Source organism: Lonchura striata, chromosome 22, assembly GCF_050655825.1.
Source record: "Lonchura striata isolate lonStrDom1 chromosome 22, ASM5065582v1, whole genome shotgun sequence".
In the NCBI taxonomy this organism is placed as follows: domain Eukaryota; kingdom Metazoa; phylum Chordata; class Aves; order Passeriformes; family Estrildidae; genus Lonchura; species Lonchura striata.
The window spans coordinates 2,670,029-2,686,013 of NC_140724.1; the positions used below are offsets into that span (position 1 = coordinate 2,670,029).

Genomic DNA, 15,985 nt, shown 5'->3' on the forward strand with positions numbered 1-15,985 from the left:
AGGCTCACGGCTATTCCGTATCCCGGGATTTCCCAAGCCAGGCTCACAGCTGTGACGTATCCCGGGATTTCCCAAGCTGTGCCTATCCCAGGATCTCCCGAGCCATGCCCGGGATTTCCCGGGATCTCCCGATCACAATTATGACATCACAGCTATTCAGTATCCCGGGATCTCCTGAGCCAGGCTCCCAGCTATTCAGTATCCCGGGATTTCCCAATCACAGCTATGATGTACCCCGGGATTTCCCGAGGCAGGCTATCCTGGGATTTCCCGCTCCCAGCTATTCCCTATCCCGGGATTTCCCGCTCGCAGCTATTCTGTATCCCAGGATTTCCCAATCACAGCTATGACCTATCCTGGGATTTCCCGGCTCCCAGCTATTCCGCATCCCGGGACTATGACCTACCCCGGGATTCCGTATCCCGGAATCTCCCGAGCCAGGCTCACAGCTATTCCATACCCCAGGATTTCCAAATCACAGCTATGACATACCCCACGATTTCCTATTCCATATCCCGGGATTCTGTATCCCGGGATTTCTCACTCACAGCTATGACCTATCCCGGGATTTCCCGAGCCAGGCTCACAGCTATTCCATATCCCCGGATCTCCTGAGCCAGGCTCCCAGCTATTCCGTATCCTGGGATGTATCCCGGGATTTCCCGCTCCCAGCTATTCCGTATCCCGGGATCTCCCGAGCCAGGCTCCCAGCGGTGACCTACCCCCAGATTCCCAAGCCAGGCTCCCAGCTATTCAGTATCCCGGGATTTCCCATATCCTGGGATTTCCTGCTCACAGCTATGACCTATCCCGGGATCTCCCGAGCCAGGCTCCCAGCGGTGACCTATCCCCAGATTCCCAAGCCAGGCTGCCAGCTATTCAGTATCCCGGGATTTCCCGTATCCCGGGATTTCCTGCTCACAGCTATGACCTATCCCGGGATCTCCCGAGCCAGGCTCACAGCTATTCCTTATCCCAGGATCTCCCGTATCACGGGATTTCCCGCTTATTCTGTATCCCAGGATCTCCCGCTCACAGCTATTCCTCATCCCAGGATTTCCCGATCTCAGCTATGACCTATCCCGGGATTTCCCACTATTCCCGTATCCCGGGATTTCCCACTCCCAGCTATTCCTTATCCCAAGATCTCCCATATCCCGGGATTCTTTGCTCCTAGCTGTTCCTTATCCCGGGATCTCCCGTATCTCGGGATTTCCTGCTCACAGCTATGACCTATCCCGGGATCTCCCGAGCCAGGCTCACAGCTATTCCTTATCCCAAAATCTCCCGTATCCCGGGATCTCCCGCTCCCAGCTATTCCTTATCCCGGGATTCCTTGCTCACAGCTGTTCCTTATCCCGGGATCTCCCGCTCCCAGCTGTTCCTTATCCCGGGATCTCCCGTATCCCGGGATCTCCTGCTCCCAGCTATTCCTTATCCGGGATCTCCCGCTCCCAGCTGTTCCTTATCCCGGGATCTCCCGTATCCCGGGATTTCCTGCTCACAGCTATGACCTATCCCGGGATCTCCCGAACCAGGCTCACAGCTATTCCTTATCCCAAAATCTCCCGTATCCCGGGACCTCCCGCTCCCAGCTGTTCCTTATCCCGGGATCTCCCGCTCCCAGCTATTCGTTATCCCGGGATTCCTTGCTCCCAGCTGTTCCTTATCCCGGGATCTCCCGTATCTCGGGATTTCCCGCTCCCAGCTATTCCTTATCCCGGGATTCCTTGCTCCCAGCTGTTCCTTATCCCGGGATCTCCCGTATCCCGGGATTTCCTGCTCACAGCTATGACCTATCCCGGGATCTCCCGAGCCAGGCTCACAGCTATTCCTTATCCCAAAATCTCCCGTATCCCGGGATCTCCCGCTCCCAGCTGTTCCTTATCCCGGGATCTCCCGTATCCCGGGATTTCCCGCTCCCAGCCGTGACGCGTCTCTGTTCTTGGCACCGGGCCAATAAAAAGTGACGTCGCAGTGACGTCAGGACCCCCCGGCGGTCAGACGGGACTGTGCCATGTCGTAACGCAGGGCGCACACGTCACGCAGCCGCGTGCCGCTCCCATTCATCATGTCCATGAACCGGAAGGATCGCGGCGGCCCTCGCCCCGCCCGGCCCTACCGCCGCGCCGCTGCTCTGCAGCTCACGGCGACCCCACCCCGCTGCGCCCCCCCCGCTGTTTGCGTTATCCCCTCCGAGCCGTTCCTCCCGTCCCTCCCGTTCCCGTTTTCTCCGCCGTGCACGGCCGCACGGCCGCCCTGCCGCGCTCTGCCGCCGTGAATTAGCCATGCTAATTTATGCGCGCGAGGCCACGCCCCTCCGCCATCGGCTTTACGGCAGCAGGGGGCGGTTTGCGACAGTTCGCGCGCGCGGTGCGGGTGGCGGCGGCGCCGCGGTGGCGGGAGCGGGGCTGTGAGGGGATGTGTGAGGGACCCGGGGCTGTGAGGGGATCCCGGGGCTGTGAGGGACCCGGGGATGTGTGAGGGGATGTGTGAGGGGATCCTGGGGTCTGTGAGGGACCCCGGGAGTCTGTGAGGGGATCCCGGGGCTGTGAGGGGATGTGTGAGGGACCCGGCGCTGTGTGAGGGGATCCTGGGGTCTGTGAGGGGATGTGTGAGGGACCCGGGGGTCTGTGAGGGACCCCGGGAGTCTGTGAGGGGATGTGTGAGGGACCCGGGGGTTTGTGAGGGGATCCTGGGGTCTGTGAGGGACCCCGGGGGTCTGTGAGGGGACCCCGGGAGTCTGTCAGGGATCCCTGAGCTGTCCCGGGTATCCTGAGCTGTCCCGGGTCCCGCCGCTCCGCCGGGCGCCGCTGTCCCCAGCGCTGTGCCCGCCGCGGGGTTCCGGGGCGGGCCGGTCCCGCCGGGGCTCGTGTGAGGCCATGGACGGCGGCGGGAGCCCGGAGCGGGGCCCCGGGGCGCTGCGGGACCTGACCGCGCTGCTGCAGGCTGCGGGCCCCGGGGCGCTGCGGGAGCTGAGCGCGCTGCGGGAGCCGGTGGAGCCCGGGGAGCTGCGGGACCTGACCGCGCTGCGGGAGCCGGCGGAGCCCGGGGCGCTGCGGGAGCCGGTGGAGCCCGGGGCGCTGCGGGACCTGACCGCGCTGCTGCAGGCTGCGGGCCCCGGGGCGCTGCCGGAGCTGACCGCGCTGCTGCAGGCGGCGGAGCCCGGGGAGCTGCGCTCGGCGGGGCCCGCGGCGCTGGCCGGGCTGGCGGCGGCGCTGCGCGGCTTCGCAGCTCCGCCGCGCCGGGAGCAGGACGGGGCTGAGCCGCCCGGCCGGCAGCGGGACGGGGCCGGGCCGCCCGGCCGGCAGCGGGACGGGGACGGGGCCGGGCCGCCCGGCCGGCAGCGGGACGGGGCCGGGCCCGGCCGGCAGCGGGACGGGGACGGGCCGCCCGGCCGGCACACGCCGCCGGCCGCCGCGGCGGAGCGGGCGGAGCGCGCTGGCGCCGCGTTGCTGCTGCTCCTGCGGAAGCTGGAGGGTGCCCGGCAGCCCGTGCCGCTCCCGGTGCTGGCACACGCGTTCATCTTTGCCGTCACGCACAAAGACGAGAGGCCCTGGACCTCGGCGAGGAGCCGGGCGGTGGCTCAGGAGCTGCTGGAGCGGCTGGTGCGAGCTGCGGGCTGCGGGTCCGTGGAGGAATTCCTGCGGGGAAAGGAGGGGGATGAGGAAGGAAGATTTGGAGCGGTGATGGGGCTCCTGAAGCAGGAGTTAACCAAGTGAGTGGGGAGGGGAGCGTGGCGGTTTTGGAGGGTCTCTGTAGGAAATACTGGGGAAATTCTGAGGCTCAAGAGATGATAAGTACAAAATCAGGAGCTTTACAAAGGGAAGGTGTTGGGGGGTGATTGTCAGGGTTTGCTGCCAGCCGAGAGCCTCAGGTGGAGGGGAAATGAGCACTGTGTGTTCCTGAGCTGTGCCTGTCTTTGCAGAGACACCTGGAAGTGTAACCCTGCCTCCAAAGACGTGTTCTCCTGGGCGCTGCTCCGCGTCAGCCGGCCCTGGCTGTGCCCGCACCTGGAGCGGGTCCTGCCGCCCGCGCTGCTCCTCTCCGACGACTTCCAGGAGGAGAACAAAGTGCTGGGGGTGCGCTGTCTGCACCACATCGTCCTCAACGTGGTGAGCGAGCGAGCGAGGGCGCGGGGCCCTCTGCGGGTGTTGTGTGAAGGGAGGGGCGGTCACAGAACGTCCCGCAGGGACCCGAGCCCAGCCCTGGCCCTGCACAGACACCCCAACAATCTCATCCATGGAATTCATCAATCTCATCCCCATCAATCTCATTTCCTGGAGCTCCGGCAGCCTCCGGGCCGTGCCCATTCCCTGGGCAGCCTGGGCAGTGCCCAGCACCCTCCTGGGGAAAGAACCTTTCCCTAAAATCCAGCCTGACCCTGCCCTGGCACAGCTCCAGCCATTCCCTAGTGTAGGTCAGGTTCCTAACTTCTCTATCTGGTGCATGGCAGGGTTTAACCTACAGTTCCTGCAGTCCCTCACACTCCCCAGGCTTTGGGAAGGTCGTGCCAGGATTTAACCTGCAGTCCCTCACACTCCCCAGGCTTTGGGAAGGTCGTGCCAGGATTTAACCTGCAGTCCCTCACACTCCCCAGGCTTTGGGAAGGTCGTGGCAGGATTTAACCTCCAGTTCCTCACACTCCCCAGGCTTTGGGAAGGTCGTGGCAGGATTTATCCTCTAGTTCCTCACACTCCCCAGGCTTTGGGAAAGGCATGGCAAGGTTTATTAACTGCAGTTCCTGCAGTTCCTCACACTCCCCAGGCTTTGGGAAAGGCATGGCAAGGTTTATTAACTGCATTTCCTGCAGTTCCTCACACTCCCCAGGCTTTGGGAAGGTCGTGGCAGGGCTTAACCTCCAGTTCCTCACACTCCCCAGGCTTTGGAGAGGTTGTGGCAGGGTTTAACCTCCAGTTCCTCACACTCCCCAGGCTTTAGGCCTCTGTGCTGCCCAGGAGTAACCTCCTGCTCTGTGTTGTTGCAGCCAGGAGCGGATCTGTGCCAGTTCAACAGGGCCCAGGTGGTGTTCCACGCCCTCTACAACCACCTCTACTCACGGGAGGCCCCTCTCCTCCAGGTAGGACGGCTGCTCTGGGCTTTGGGGTGCCGTGGGGTTGGCAGGGGCAGCCCCTCAGCTTAGGGCAGGAGGCTGAGCCTGCTCCTGTCACAGCCCAGCTGGGCTGCCAGCAGCCTGGGCACAAAGCAGCTGGGCAGATTCCAGGGAGATCCCACCGAGGGAAGAGCTCTTGCCTCCTGCCCCATCCCAGGGGGGCAGGGAACAGCTTTGAAGCACTCAGCTCAGCCGTGGGTGCCCACAGGCTTGGGATTCGTTGTGTTTTTGGAGAGAACACGAGCTCAGTTTCCCCACGTCCCCAAACCAGGCGGTGCTGCTGTGCCTGCTGGACCTGCTGCCCGTCCTGGAGCGATGCCAGCGGCGCCAGGGCCACGGCAGAGCCACGTCCCCCTGGGACCAGGTGCTGCAGCTGCTGCTGACCCACATGGAGGCTGAGCACCGGCTGGCGCTGCGCAGGGTCTACGCAGGGACCCTGCCTGCCTTTGTCACCGGGTGAGACACGGGACAGGGGCACCTGGGGCCGTACCCACCTTCCCGAGGGGCTGGGAGCTGCACCTGGGGCTGTACCCACCTTCCCGAGGGGCTGGGAGCTGCACCTGGGGCCGTACCCACCTTCCCGAGGGGCTGGGAGCTGCACCTGGGGCCGTACCCACCTTCCCGAGGGGCTGGGAGCTGCACCTGGGGCCGTACCCACCTTCCTGAGGGGCTGGAAGCTACAGCTGGGGCTGTACCCACCTTCCCGAGGGGCTGGGAGCTGCACCTAAAACCGTACCCACCTTCCCGAGGGGCTGGGAGCTGCAGCTGGGGCCGTACCCACCTTCCTGAGGGGGTGACAGCACAGGGATGAGCCCTGGGCTTGGTATCCAAGGGTATGCCCCCTCCTCAGGGTGTGTTTTGGAATCCCAGGAATCTATCTTCCCCGCTCAGGATGCGTTTTTGGGATCCCAGGGATCTATCCTCTCCCTCAGGGTGTGTTTTTGGGACCCCAGGGATCTATCCTCTCCCTCAGGGTGTGTTTTTGGGACCCCAGGGATCTATCCTCCCTCCTCAGGTGTGTTTTTGAGATCCCAGAGATCTATCCTCTCCCCTCAGGGTGTGTTTTTGGGGTCCAAGGCATCTACCCTCCCTGCTCAGTGTGTGTTTTTGGGATCCATGGGATCTATCCTCTGCCTCACAGTGTGTTTTTGGAATTGCAGGGATCTCTACTCCCCCACAGGGCGTCTTTTTGGGATCCCAGGGATCTATCCTCCCCTCTCAGCATGTGTTTTTGGGATCCCAGCGATCTCTGCTCCTCCTCAGAGTGTGTTTTTGGGATCCCAGGGATCTATCCTCCCCGCTCAGGATGTGTTTTTGGGATCCCAGGGATCTATCCTCTCCCTCAGGGTGTGTTTTTGGGACCCCAGGGATCTATCCTCCCTCCTCAGCTGTGTTTTTGAGATCCCAGAGATCTCTGCTCCCCCTCAGGGTGTGTTTTTGGGGTCCAAGGTATCTACCCTCCCCGCTCAGTGTGTGTTTTTGGGATCCATGGGATCTATCCTCTGCCTCACAGTGTGTTTTTGGAATTGTAGGGATCTTTACTCCCCCACAGGGCGTGTTTTTGGGATCCCAGGGATCTATCCTCCCCTCTCAGCATGTGTTTTTGGGATCCCAGCGATCTCTGCTCCTCCTCAGAGTGTGTTTTTGGGATCCCAGGGATCTATCCTCCCTCCTCAGGGTGTGTTTTTGGGATCCCAGGGATCTATCCTCCCTCCTCAGGGTGTGTTTTTGGGATCCCAGGGATCTATCCTCCCTCCTCAGGGTGTGTTTTTGGGACCCCAGGGATCTATCCTCCCTCCTCAGGATGCATTTTTGGGATCCATGGTATCTATCCTCTCCCTCAGCATGTGTTTTTGAGATCCTAGGGATCTCTGCTCCCCCTCAGTGTGTTTTGGGGACCCCAGGGATCTATCCTCCCTCCTCAGGGTGTGTTTTTGGGATCCCAGGGATCTATCGTCCTCCTCAGCATGTATTTTTGGGATCCCACGGATCTATCCTCCCTCCTCAGGGTGTTTTTGGGATCCCAGGGATCTATCCTCCCCACTCAGGATGTGTTTTTGCCGCCAGACTCGGCATCCTCATCGTGAGGCACCTCAAGAGGCTGGAGAGAGTCATCCTGGGCTACCTGGAGGTCTCTGATGGCCCCGAGGAAGAGGCCCGGCTGGGAATCCTGCAGACTCTGCAGTGCACCATAGAGCACGCCTGGCCCAGGTACCTCTGGGGGGACTGCACACAGAAAAGCTGTCCTGGAAACCCCTCCTGACGTGAACGTTTCATTCCCAGCCTGAACGTTTCCACTTTATGACACAGAGTTACTTTTCCTTGAGGAAAAGCCCTGAAATCTTAAGGGAAAATCTGTCCCAGGAATACTCGCTGGCATTACTGAAAAACCTTTAAGCTGGGTCCTCATTTTGACCCGACTTGTGCTTGTTCCAAAAGCATGAATGAAACCAGCGTGGAGTGAAGGCTGTGCTGTGGCCTGGGCTGTGCAGTGCCAGCACTCCCAGCACCCTGCCGAGGCTCCTGCCTGTGCTGGCAGCAATCCTGCCCCACGGCAGCCCCAGGCCGTGCTGTCCCCGCTGGAGAAGGTTTGGGATGAGCTGTTTCCCTTGCAGGATGCCCTGCAGGCTCCCCGTGCTCCTCAAGGCCCTGCTGAGGCTGCTCTGGGACGTTCACACGGAGCGGGGCCCGACCCCCGAGCCCGTCAGGGCTGCCCTGCTGCACGGGGCCACCCAGTGCCTCATCCTGCTGGACCACTGCTGCCAGGGCCGGGTCAAGGTGAGTCTGGGCTCCCAGGTGAACTCAGTCTGGGCTCCCTGCTGCTGCCAGGGCCGGGTCAAGGTGAGTCTGGGCTCCCAGGTGAACTCAGTCTGGGCTCCCTGCTGCTGCCAGGGCCAAGTCAAGGTGAGTCTGGGCTCCCAGGTGAACTCAGTCTGGGCTCCCTGCTGCTGCCAGGGCCGGGTCAAGGTGAGTCTAGGCTCCCAGGTGAAGGAGAGTCAGGGTTCCCTGCTTCTGCCAGGGCTGCCAGGGTCAGGTGAAGTTCAGTCTGGGCTCTCTGCTGCTGCCAGGGCCAAGTCAAGGTGAGTCTGGGCTCCCTGCTGCTACCACAGCCGGGTGAAGGCAACTCAGGGTTCCCTGCTACTGCCAGGGCCGGGTCAAGGTGAGTCTGGGCTCCCAGGTGAACTCAGTCTGGGCTCCCTGCTGCTGTCAGGGCTCTGCTGCTGCCAGAGCTCCCTGCTGGCTTTCAGGGCCAGGTGAAGGCAACTCAGGGTTTCCTGCTGCTCCCATGGCCAGGACAAGGCGAGTCAGAGCTCCTGCTGCTGCCAGGGCTCTCTGCTGGCTGCCAGGCCCAGGTGAAGGTGAGTCTGGGCTCTCTGCTGGCTGCCAGGCCCAGGTAAAGGTGTGTCTGGGCTCTCTGCTGGCTGCCAGGCCCAGGTGAAGGTGAGTCTGGGCTCCCTGCTGGCTGCCAGACCCAGGTAAAGGTGAGTCTGGGCTCTCTGCTGGCTGCCAGGCCCAGGTGAAGGTGAGTCTGGGCTCCCTGCTGGCTGCCAGACCCAGGTAAAGGTGTGTCTGGGCTCTCTGCTGGCTGCCAGGCCCAGGTGAAGGTGAGTCTGGGCTCCCTGCTGGCTGCCAGACCCAGGTAAAGGTGAGTCTGGGCTCCCTGCTGGCTGCCAGACCCAGGTAAAGGTGAGTCTGGGCTCCCTGCTGGCTGCCAGACCCAGGTGAAGGTGAGTCTGGGCTCCCTGCTGGCTGTCAGGGCCAGGTCAAGGTGAGTCTGGGCTCTCTGCTGGCTGCCAGGGCCAGGTGAAGGTCAGTCAGGGCTCCCTCCCCTCTCAGTCCAGCAGAGGTTGGGTTCCCCCCTCCCCAGATCAATAATGGATTGGTAAGTGACTCGGTAGCTGTCGATGGGATCGGCCTGTGCCCCGCTCCCCCAGAGGGCTGGGCAGGGCGGGTGGCACCATCCCGCAGTGCCAGGGCACTGGGAATGCTGCTCTGCTCCCTGCAGGTGCTGCTGGCAGGGCTGCACAGCAGCTGCGAGGAGAACCGGCTGCGGGAGTGCCTCAGGAAGGTGCAGGAGAGCACCTGAGCTGCCTGACAGCGTCACCCCCCTTTTGTACAATAAAACTGTATTTATTTCAGAGTTCTGTCGTTCTTGTCCCACCTACACCTCCCCCAGACACATCTGAGGTTTCTCCAGCCTTACAGGGAGCAGCAGAGCCCCCCAGGCCAGGGCCCTTCCTGGAGCAGAGGAGGTGGGAGATGTTCTGAGCTGGGCTTCACCCCCTTGTACACTCACTGCAACTACCTGGGCTGGGGCAGACCCTGCTGTTGTTGCAGAAAACATGTGGAGTGTCCAACCAGGAGTTCTGGGGGTCCTGTGGGGGTGGGAGGCGGGTGGCAGAGGCTGCAGTCAGACGTGGTGACAGCTGGAGCTCTGTCAGTCAGCACCAAGTGGGAGCAGAGGGCTCAGGCTGCTTTTGTCTTGGTGCTTGGCTCTGTTTCCTCCTCGTACTCTATCTCGATGTAAGGACGTTTTCTCCTGGCTGGGCCCTTCAGGGGCGTTTTCCCTTTAGATTTGGAGTGGGAGGCTTTCTTCTCTACTTCTTCCTCCTCTTCCTGCTCCTCTTCACTGCTTGTCTCCAACTTATCCATGTCCTGAGGAGGAATTGAGTGAGCAGAGTGACATCAGATTGTGCACCTAAACCTCCTCTTTCCCCAAAGGATCCCACTCCACAGTCCCTGCCTCCAGAGGAGCTGGGCTGGGCTCCCACTGCACCATTCTCTTCCAGAGCTGGTTTTGCTGCCTCTTCCCCATGCCCAGAGGCACCCAAGGGTGGAGGTGCCCGTGCAGCTCCGCCTCAGTGTGTGCCTCGTGCTTCACCCACCTCAAAGTCGCTGAGCTCGCTGTCCTCTGCTTCCACAAACTCCCTTTTATCCACGTCCTGCAAGGAACACAGGCAGGGACTGAGCACAGCAGTGTCGTGGAAGAGCCACCAAGGCCACCACGAGGTTTTCCTGAGCTGTCCTGAGCTCTTCTCAGCCTAGCTCAGCACCAGGGCAGCGCTGGAAGCTTTACCTCATCATCATCATCTTCCTCCTCCCTCTCTGCATCCGACTCGCTCTCGCTCTCTGCGTCTTGCTGCTGCAGGGCTTTGTCAAAGGCGTGGATGGGGAAGTTGTAAATGTCTCCATACTGAAAGGAAAATTGGGATTTTCCATAAGCCTCAGGAGGACACTGCCAGCCTGCACGGGGCAGCACCAGCCTGAGGTGAGGATCAGCCCTTCCCAACTCGGAGCCCACGCTCCTGCACAGAGCAGGGGGGAGCCCTCGTGTTTTGGGGAGCCCTCGTGTTTGGGGCTCCTTGTGCACAGAAGGGGAATCTTTGTGTTTTGGGGCTCCCTGTGCACAGAACCTGAAGGCAGCCCTCGTGTTTTGGGGCTCCCTATATTTTGTGGAGCCCTTGTGTTTTGGGGAATCCTCATGTTTTGGGGCTCCCTGTGCACAGACGGGCAGCTCTTGTGTTTTGGGGCTGCCTGTGTTTTGGGGAGCCCTTGTGTTTTGGGACTCCGTGTTTTGGGGAGCCCTCGTGATTTAGAGCTCTCTGTGCACAGGGCAGCTCCTGTGTTTTGGCGAGTCCTTGTGTTTTGAGGCTCCCTGTGCACAGAACCTGAAGGCAGCCCTCGTGTTTTGGGGCTCCCTGTATTTTATGGAGCCCTTGTGTTTTGGGGGATCTTCATGTTTTGGGGCTCCCTGTGCACAGACGGGCAGCTCTTGTGTTTTGGGGCTGCCTGTGTTTTGGGGCTCCCTGTATTTTGGGACTCCCTGTGTTTTGGGACTCCCTGTGTTTTGGGGCTGTGTTTTGGGACTCCCTGTGTTTTGGGGCTGTGTCTTGGGGCTCCCTGTGTTTGGGGCCCTGTGTTTTGGGGCTCCCTGTGTTTTGGGACTCCCCGTGTTTGGGACTCTGTGTTTTGGGACTCCCTGTGTTTTGGGGCTCTGTGTTTTGGGGCTCCCTGTGTTTTGGGACTCCCTGTGTTTTGGGGCTCTGTGTTTTGGGACTCCCTGTGTTTTGGGGCTCCCTGTGTTTTGGGGCTGTGTCTTGGGGCTCCCTGTGTTTGGGGCCCTGTGTTTTGGGGCTCCCTGTGTTTTGGGGCTCTGTGTTTTGGGGCTCCCTGTGTTTTGGGGCTCTATGTTTTGGGGCTCCCTGTGTTTGGGGCTCTGTGTTTTGGGACTCCCTGTGTTTGGGGCTCTGTGTTTTGGGGCTCCCTGTGTTTGGGGCTCCCTGTGTTTGGGACTCCCTGTGTTTTGAGACTCCTGTGTTTTGGGGCTCCCTGTGTTTGGGGCTCTGTGTTTTGGGGCTCCCTGTGTTTTGGGGCTCTGTGTTTTGGGGCTCCCTGTGTTTGGGGCTCTGTGTTTTGGGGCTCCCTGTGTTTTGGGGCTCTGTGTTTTGGGGCTCTGTGTTTTGGGGCTGTGTCTTGGGGCTCACTATGTTTGGGACTCTGTGTTTTGGGGCTCCCTGTGTTTGGGGCTCTGTGTTTTGGGGCTCCCTGTGTTTTGGGGCTCTGTGTTCTGGGGCTCCCTGTGTTTTGGGACTCCCTGTGTTTGGGGCTCTGTGTTTTGGGGCTCCCTGTGTTTTGGGGCTCTGTGTTTTGGGGCTCCCTGTGTTTGGGGCTCTGTGTTTTGGGGCTCCCTGTGTTTGGGGCTCTGTGTTTTGGGGCTCCCTGTGTTTTGGGGAGCAATGCACCCCACTCCCCCGAGGCAGCAGCGCAGGGCAGCCCGCGCTGCGAGCTGCGTGTGCCGCTCACCGTGTCCTGCTTCAGGCGCTCCAGCAGCTCCTTCTCGATGGCGTTGTCCAGCTGGGCAGCGACCAGAGCTTTCTCCTAGGGAGCACAGGGCAGCGGGGTGAGGCCCAGGGCAGGGGGACAGCAGCGGTGGCACCAGGGGACACGGGGCACTCCTTACCTCCCGCCTGTTCTCGCGCCTCTCGATCTTCCTGCGCAGCGGGACGAGCTTCCTCCTGCAGGGAACAGGCACTGGCAATGTCACAGCCCCTGGCAGGCAGCAGCAGCCAGGGCTGTGACATTCCCACACGTCTGCAACGTCCTCAGGTGCCTCAGGATGAGAGAGAGCTAAAGGTGGTAGAGAGCGTCCAAAGGATGGGGAAGGGTCTGCAGGGCCCACGGAGGAGCAGCTCCTCCCAAGGGACAGCTCTGATCTCTGCTCTCGGTGACAGGGAGTGGCTGGAGCTGTGGCAGGGCAGCGTCAGGCTGGATTTTAGGGGAAGTTTCTCCCCCCAGAGGGTGCTGGGCAGTGTCCCCAGGGAATGGGCACGGCTCTGCCGGAGCTCCCAGATGGACACCGCTCCCAGGGATCACAGGTGGGGCTGTTGGGGTGTCTGTGCAGGGCCAGGAGCTGGGACCAGAGGTCCCCGTGGGTCCTCTCAGTGCATCTGCACGCTGCATTCCTGCAGCTCATCCCCGTCAGATCCATCTGAACCCCTCAGGAAAACAGGGACCAGGTCCATGTCCCGGCAGCGCCAGCGGCTCAGGAGAGGGGCAGTGGCTCCAGAAGCCACCAGTGGTCACTGCCCTGGTCACTGCCCTGTCCCTTACTGTCTCTTGAGGGTCAGCTTGCGGATGCGGATCAGGTACTGCGTGATCTTGGTGAACCTCTGCTTGCACTTGTGCCGGATGAAGCGCGGCCAGTAGATGAGGTTCTCGTCGATCTCCTCCAGAGCCTTCTCGTAGTTCTTGCTCAGCAGCACCTTCAGGGGCAGGGGAAGGGCTGGGTGACACGGCAGGACAAAAAGGGGACGTTTGGGAGTGGCTGCAGAGTCACGGAATCATGAAGGAAAAGCCCTCCAGGGTGGATCCCCACCTTGTCCCCAGCCCCGAGCACCGAGTGCCACCTCCAGGATGGGGATTCCAAACCTCCCTGGGCACTTCCATGCTTGAGCAGCCTTTCCATAGAGAGATTCCTGCCCCTGTCCCTGCCCTGGAACAGCCTCCCTGCCCTCCCTGGGGACACCACAGCTGTGTCCCTGCCGTGTCCCCGAGCTCACCCGCTCCCAGAGGCGCCGGGGAAACGCCGCCCGCTCGATGGTCTTCATGTAGAGGTAACAGCGACCTGGAACAGGGAACAACCCCTGAGCCCTGCCCAGAGCCAGGCTGCCCTTACCCACCCACCCCAGAACCAGCCAGGCTGGAAGAGACTCCCACACCAAACCCAACCTCTGCTCCCCGGAGTGCCACATCCAGGCATCGCCACGGCACCTCCGGGGATGGGGACCCCAAACCCCCCGGGCCCTTTGCAAGGCCTGATCACCTCTCCAGGCAGGAATCCCTGCTCCCACCTTTCTCCTCACGGACTGTGGCGTACTGGCTGTTGGCCAGCGGGCAGGAGGAGCGATTGCACAGCCCTGTCAGGTTGTACTCGTTCCGGCAGAAATTCTGAGTTTTGGTGCTGCAAAAAACGGGCAGGGAATTCATCAGGGCAGGGCAGGAAGAGCCCACAGCTCACCCCATCCCCTGTGAGTCTCACATGTGGCCCTGGTGGCACAGAGGGGACACCTTAGGGGGTACCCGTGAATTAGAAATTTATTAAAAATAATAAATTTCTTATTAAAGAAATACAGATACTGATCTAGTACCAATATTCAACTGTGACGGACAAAAACTCTCTAACAGTTTAAAGTTAGAAAGTGTGTGTTTATTGTGTGTGGGATCGCTCCCAAATCCACACTGAGCCTTCCAGGTGATTACAGAGCCCTTTTATCCATCCAAGTGTTGAATACCCAAAATACAAATACATATTCATCATTTTGGTACATCCCATTCCCTGCTTCGTATGCTAATAATTTCAAAAGCCATTCAGCACGTGTGGTTTGTTCTTTGAAATGGGTCGGTGTCCCTTTCATGGGAGGGGTCCCAAAATGACAAAGTAAATTAAGTCTTCCTCGTTCTAACCTTTCTACCTTTTCAATGCAAATATGACAAATGAACTCTTGGTAGAACTCCCATTCCTTGTCTTCAGTTGGTTTCAGAACAGAGGAGGCCCACAATTGTCTTATGTTCCTAAAAGCTATTTTATCAATTTCTATTTTTTATTATAAATGCAGCTAAATAAACATTGTGCTAACAAGCAATCAATTATCAGTTAACTACTAACTCTTAACTTCAAGGCCTACTCATTTATTTTAATTAACTCTAGTTAGGCTTATCTCTAACTAAAATCTTAGCTCCTCTAAAATCTCTAAATTCCTTAAAATTTATGTTTCACCCATTCCCTGCTTGGTCCCCCGAAGCCCCCGAGACTCACGTCATCTTGTAGGAGCAGAACTGCCTGTTGCCCAGCATGCTCCAGACAACCTGCGGGGACAAACAGCGGTGACACAGCAGGACACACCGAGACAGTCACGGCTCCGTGACACGGCTCCGTGACAGAGCTCCGTGTCTGTGACACGGCTCCGAGACACGGCTCTGAGACAGCACTACGTGACACGGCTCCGTGACAGAGCTCCGAGACACGGCTCCGAGACACGGCTCCGTGACACGGCTCCGAGACACGGCTCCGTGACAGAGCTCCGTGACACGGCTCCGTGACACGGCTCCGAGACACGGCTCCAAGACACGCTGCGTGACACGGCTCCGTGACACGGCTCCGTGACACGGCTCCGTGACACGGCTCCGAGACACGGCTCAGTGACAGAGCTCCGTGACACGGCTCCGTGACACGGCTCCGAGACACGGCTCACCACTGCTCACCTGCACGGCCCCCCAGGGAGGCTCTGATGGGGCGCACCCCGCACACATCAGGGTTCCTTCGGTGTCCCCCCAGCACACACCCGGATTTCCCCCGGTGTCCTCCGGGGGTTTCCCCGGTGTCCCCATCAGGGACACCCCGCACACATCGGGGTTTGCTCAGTGTCCCCGGGGGGGGTTTCCCTGATGTCCCCCGGGGCTTTCCCCGATGTCCCCCGGGGGTTTCCTCGGTGTCCCCTGGGGGTGTCCCCGCTGTTCCCCGGGGGTTTCCCCGGTGTCCCCAGCAGGGACACCCCGCACACATGGGGTTTGCTCGGTGTCCCCCGGGGGTCTCCCCCCTGTCCCCCGGGGCTTTCTCCGCTGTCCCAGGGGGGTCTCCCCGCTGTCCCCCGGGGGTCTCCCCCCTGTCCCCCGGGGCTTTCTCCGCTGTCCCCCGGGCTGTCCCCGCTGTCCCCCGGGCTGTCCCCACTGTCCCCCGGGGCTTTCCCCGCTGTCCCCCGGGGCTTTCCCCGCTGTCCCAGGGGGGTCTCCCCGCTGTCCCCCGGGCTGTCCCCGCTGTCCCCAGCAGGGACACGCGGCACAGCCCAGGTGCCGCCGCCAAGTCCGCACGTCCCCGTTCACCCGCCCGCTCCCCCCGCAGCCACGGCCGCGCTGCGGACACGCGCACAGCGGAGCCCGGCCACGTGCGACGGGCCCGAAGAACGGTGGGACTCACATCGTCCGAATGCATGGTGGCGGTGCCGGAGGGGACAGTGGGGACAGCGGCGGGGTGGCGGTGCCGGAGCGGACAGCGGCGGGGTGGCGGTGCCGGAGCGGACAGAGGCGGCGGTGGCGGTGCCGGAGCGGACAGAGGCGGGGTGGCGGTGGCGGTGCTGGCAGGGCCGGCCGCGCGGTCTAGGGCGCCGCCATGACAGGAAGGGGCGGGAAGCGCCAAGTCTCGCGAGAGCGGCCCTGAGGGCGGGAAAAGGGCGGGGAAAGGGCGGGAAAAGGGCGGGGGAAAGGGCGGGGAAAAGGCGGGAAGGAGGGCGGGGAAAAGGGCGGGGAAAAAGGTGGGGAAAAAAGCGGGGAAAAAAGCGGGAAGGAGGGCGGGGGAAAGGGCGGGAAAAGGGTGGG

General features: G+C 61.2%; 2 protein-coding genes and 1 non-coding gene across 4 annotated transcripts; 1 reads left to right on the forward strand and 2 right to left on the reverse strand.

Annotated features, from left to right (window-relative positions):
* Positions 1 to 1,998: 1,998 nt before the first annotated feature.
* LOC144247744 (small nucleolar RNA U13) lies at positions 1,999 to 2,092 on the reverse strand. The gene has a single exon (XR_013341298.1). It is a non-coding gene; the product is annotated as a small nucleolar RNA U13 (small nucleolar RNA).
* Positions 2,093 to 2,748: 656 nt separating this feature from the next.
* On the forward strand, positions 2,749 to 9,254 carry TTI2 (TELO2 interacting protein 2). Its single transcript, XM_085559154.1, has 8 exons — positions 2,749 to 3,285; positions 3,409 to 3,718; positions 3,929 to 4,115; positions 4,988 to 5,080; positions 5,385 to 5,569; positions 7,181 to 7,324; positions 7,729 to 7,891; positions 9,120 to 9,254. The coding sequence occupies exons 1-8, from the start codon at positions 2,883 to 2,885 to the stop codon at positions 9,198 to 9,200; spliced, it is 1,566 nt and encodes a 521-aa protein (XP_085415280.1). The 5' UTR covers positions 2,749 to 2,882; the 3' UTR covers positions 9,201 to 9,254.
* On the reverse strand, positions 9,224 to 15,811 carry MAK16 (MAK16 homolog). Of its 2 annotated transcripts, none has more exons than XM_077789258.2 (10): positions 15,588 to 15,811; positions 14,430 to 14,479; positions 13,465 to 13,574; positions 13,174 to 13,238; positions 12,725 to 12,876; positions 12,075 to 12,129; positions 11,918 to 11,992; positions 10,191 to 10,307; positions 10,000 to 10,056; positions 9,224 to 9,769 (listed from the first exon to the last, which is right to left on the reverse strand). In XM_077789258.2, exons 1-10 carry the CDS (start codon positions 15,600 to 15,602, stop codon positions 9,581 to 9,583), a joined length of 885 nt encoding a protein of 294 aa, XP_077645384.1. In that variant the 5' UTR covers positions 15,603 to 15,811; the 3' UTR covers positions 9,224 to 9,580. The 2 variants fall into 2 exon arrangements, with proteins under 2 accessions (XP_077645384.1, XP_085415279.1); XM_085559153.1 differs by having other exon boundaries at positions 14,430 to 14,530; positions 15,517 to 15,811.
* Positions 15,812 to 15,985: the final 174 nt, after the last annotated feature.

What these genes read in the sequence shown, in the direction of transcription:
- TTI2 (XM_085559154.1), top strand. Translation starts at nt 2,883, where the DNA reads ATGGACGGCGGCGGGAGCCCGGAGCGGGGCCCCGGGGCGCTGCGGGAC. An exon ending in GGGAGGCCCCTCTCCTCCAG is followed by an intron (nt 5,081 to 5,384) that starts GTAGGACGGCTG and finishes TCCCCAAACCAG; the next exon opens with GCGGTGCTGCTGTGCCTGCT. An exon ending in GCTGCCAGGGCCGGGTCAAG is followed by an intron (nt 7,892 to 9,119) that starts GTGAGTCTGGGC and finishes TGCTCCCTGCAG; the next exon opens with GTGCTGCTGGCAGGGCTGCA.
- MAK16 (XM_077789258.2), bottom strand. An exon ending in TTCTGCTCCTACAAGATGAC is followed by an intron (nt 13,575 to 14,429) that starts GTGAGTCTCGGG and finishes CGTTTTTTGCAG; the next exon opens with CACCAAAACTCAGAATTTCT. An exon ending in CACAGTCCGTGAGGAGAAAG is followed by an intron (nt 13,239 to 13,464) that starts GTGGGAGCAGGG and finishes TCCCTGTTCCAG; the next exon opens with GTCGCTGTTACCTCTACATG.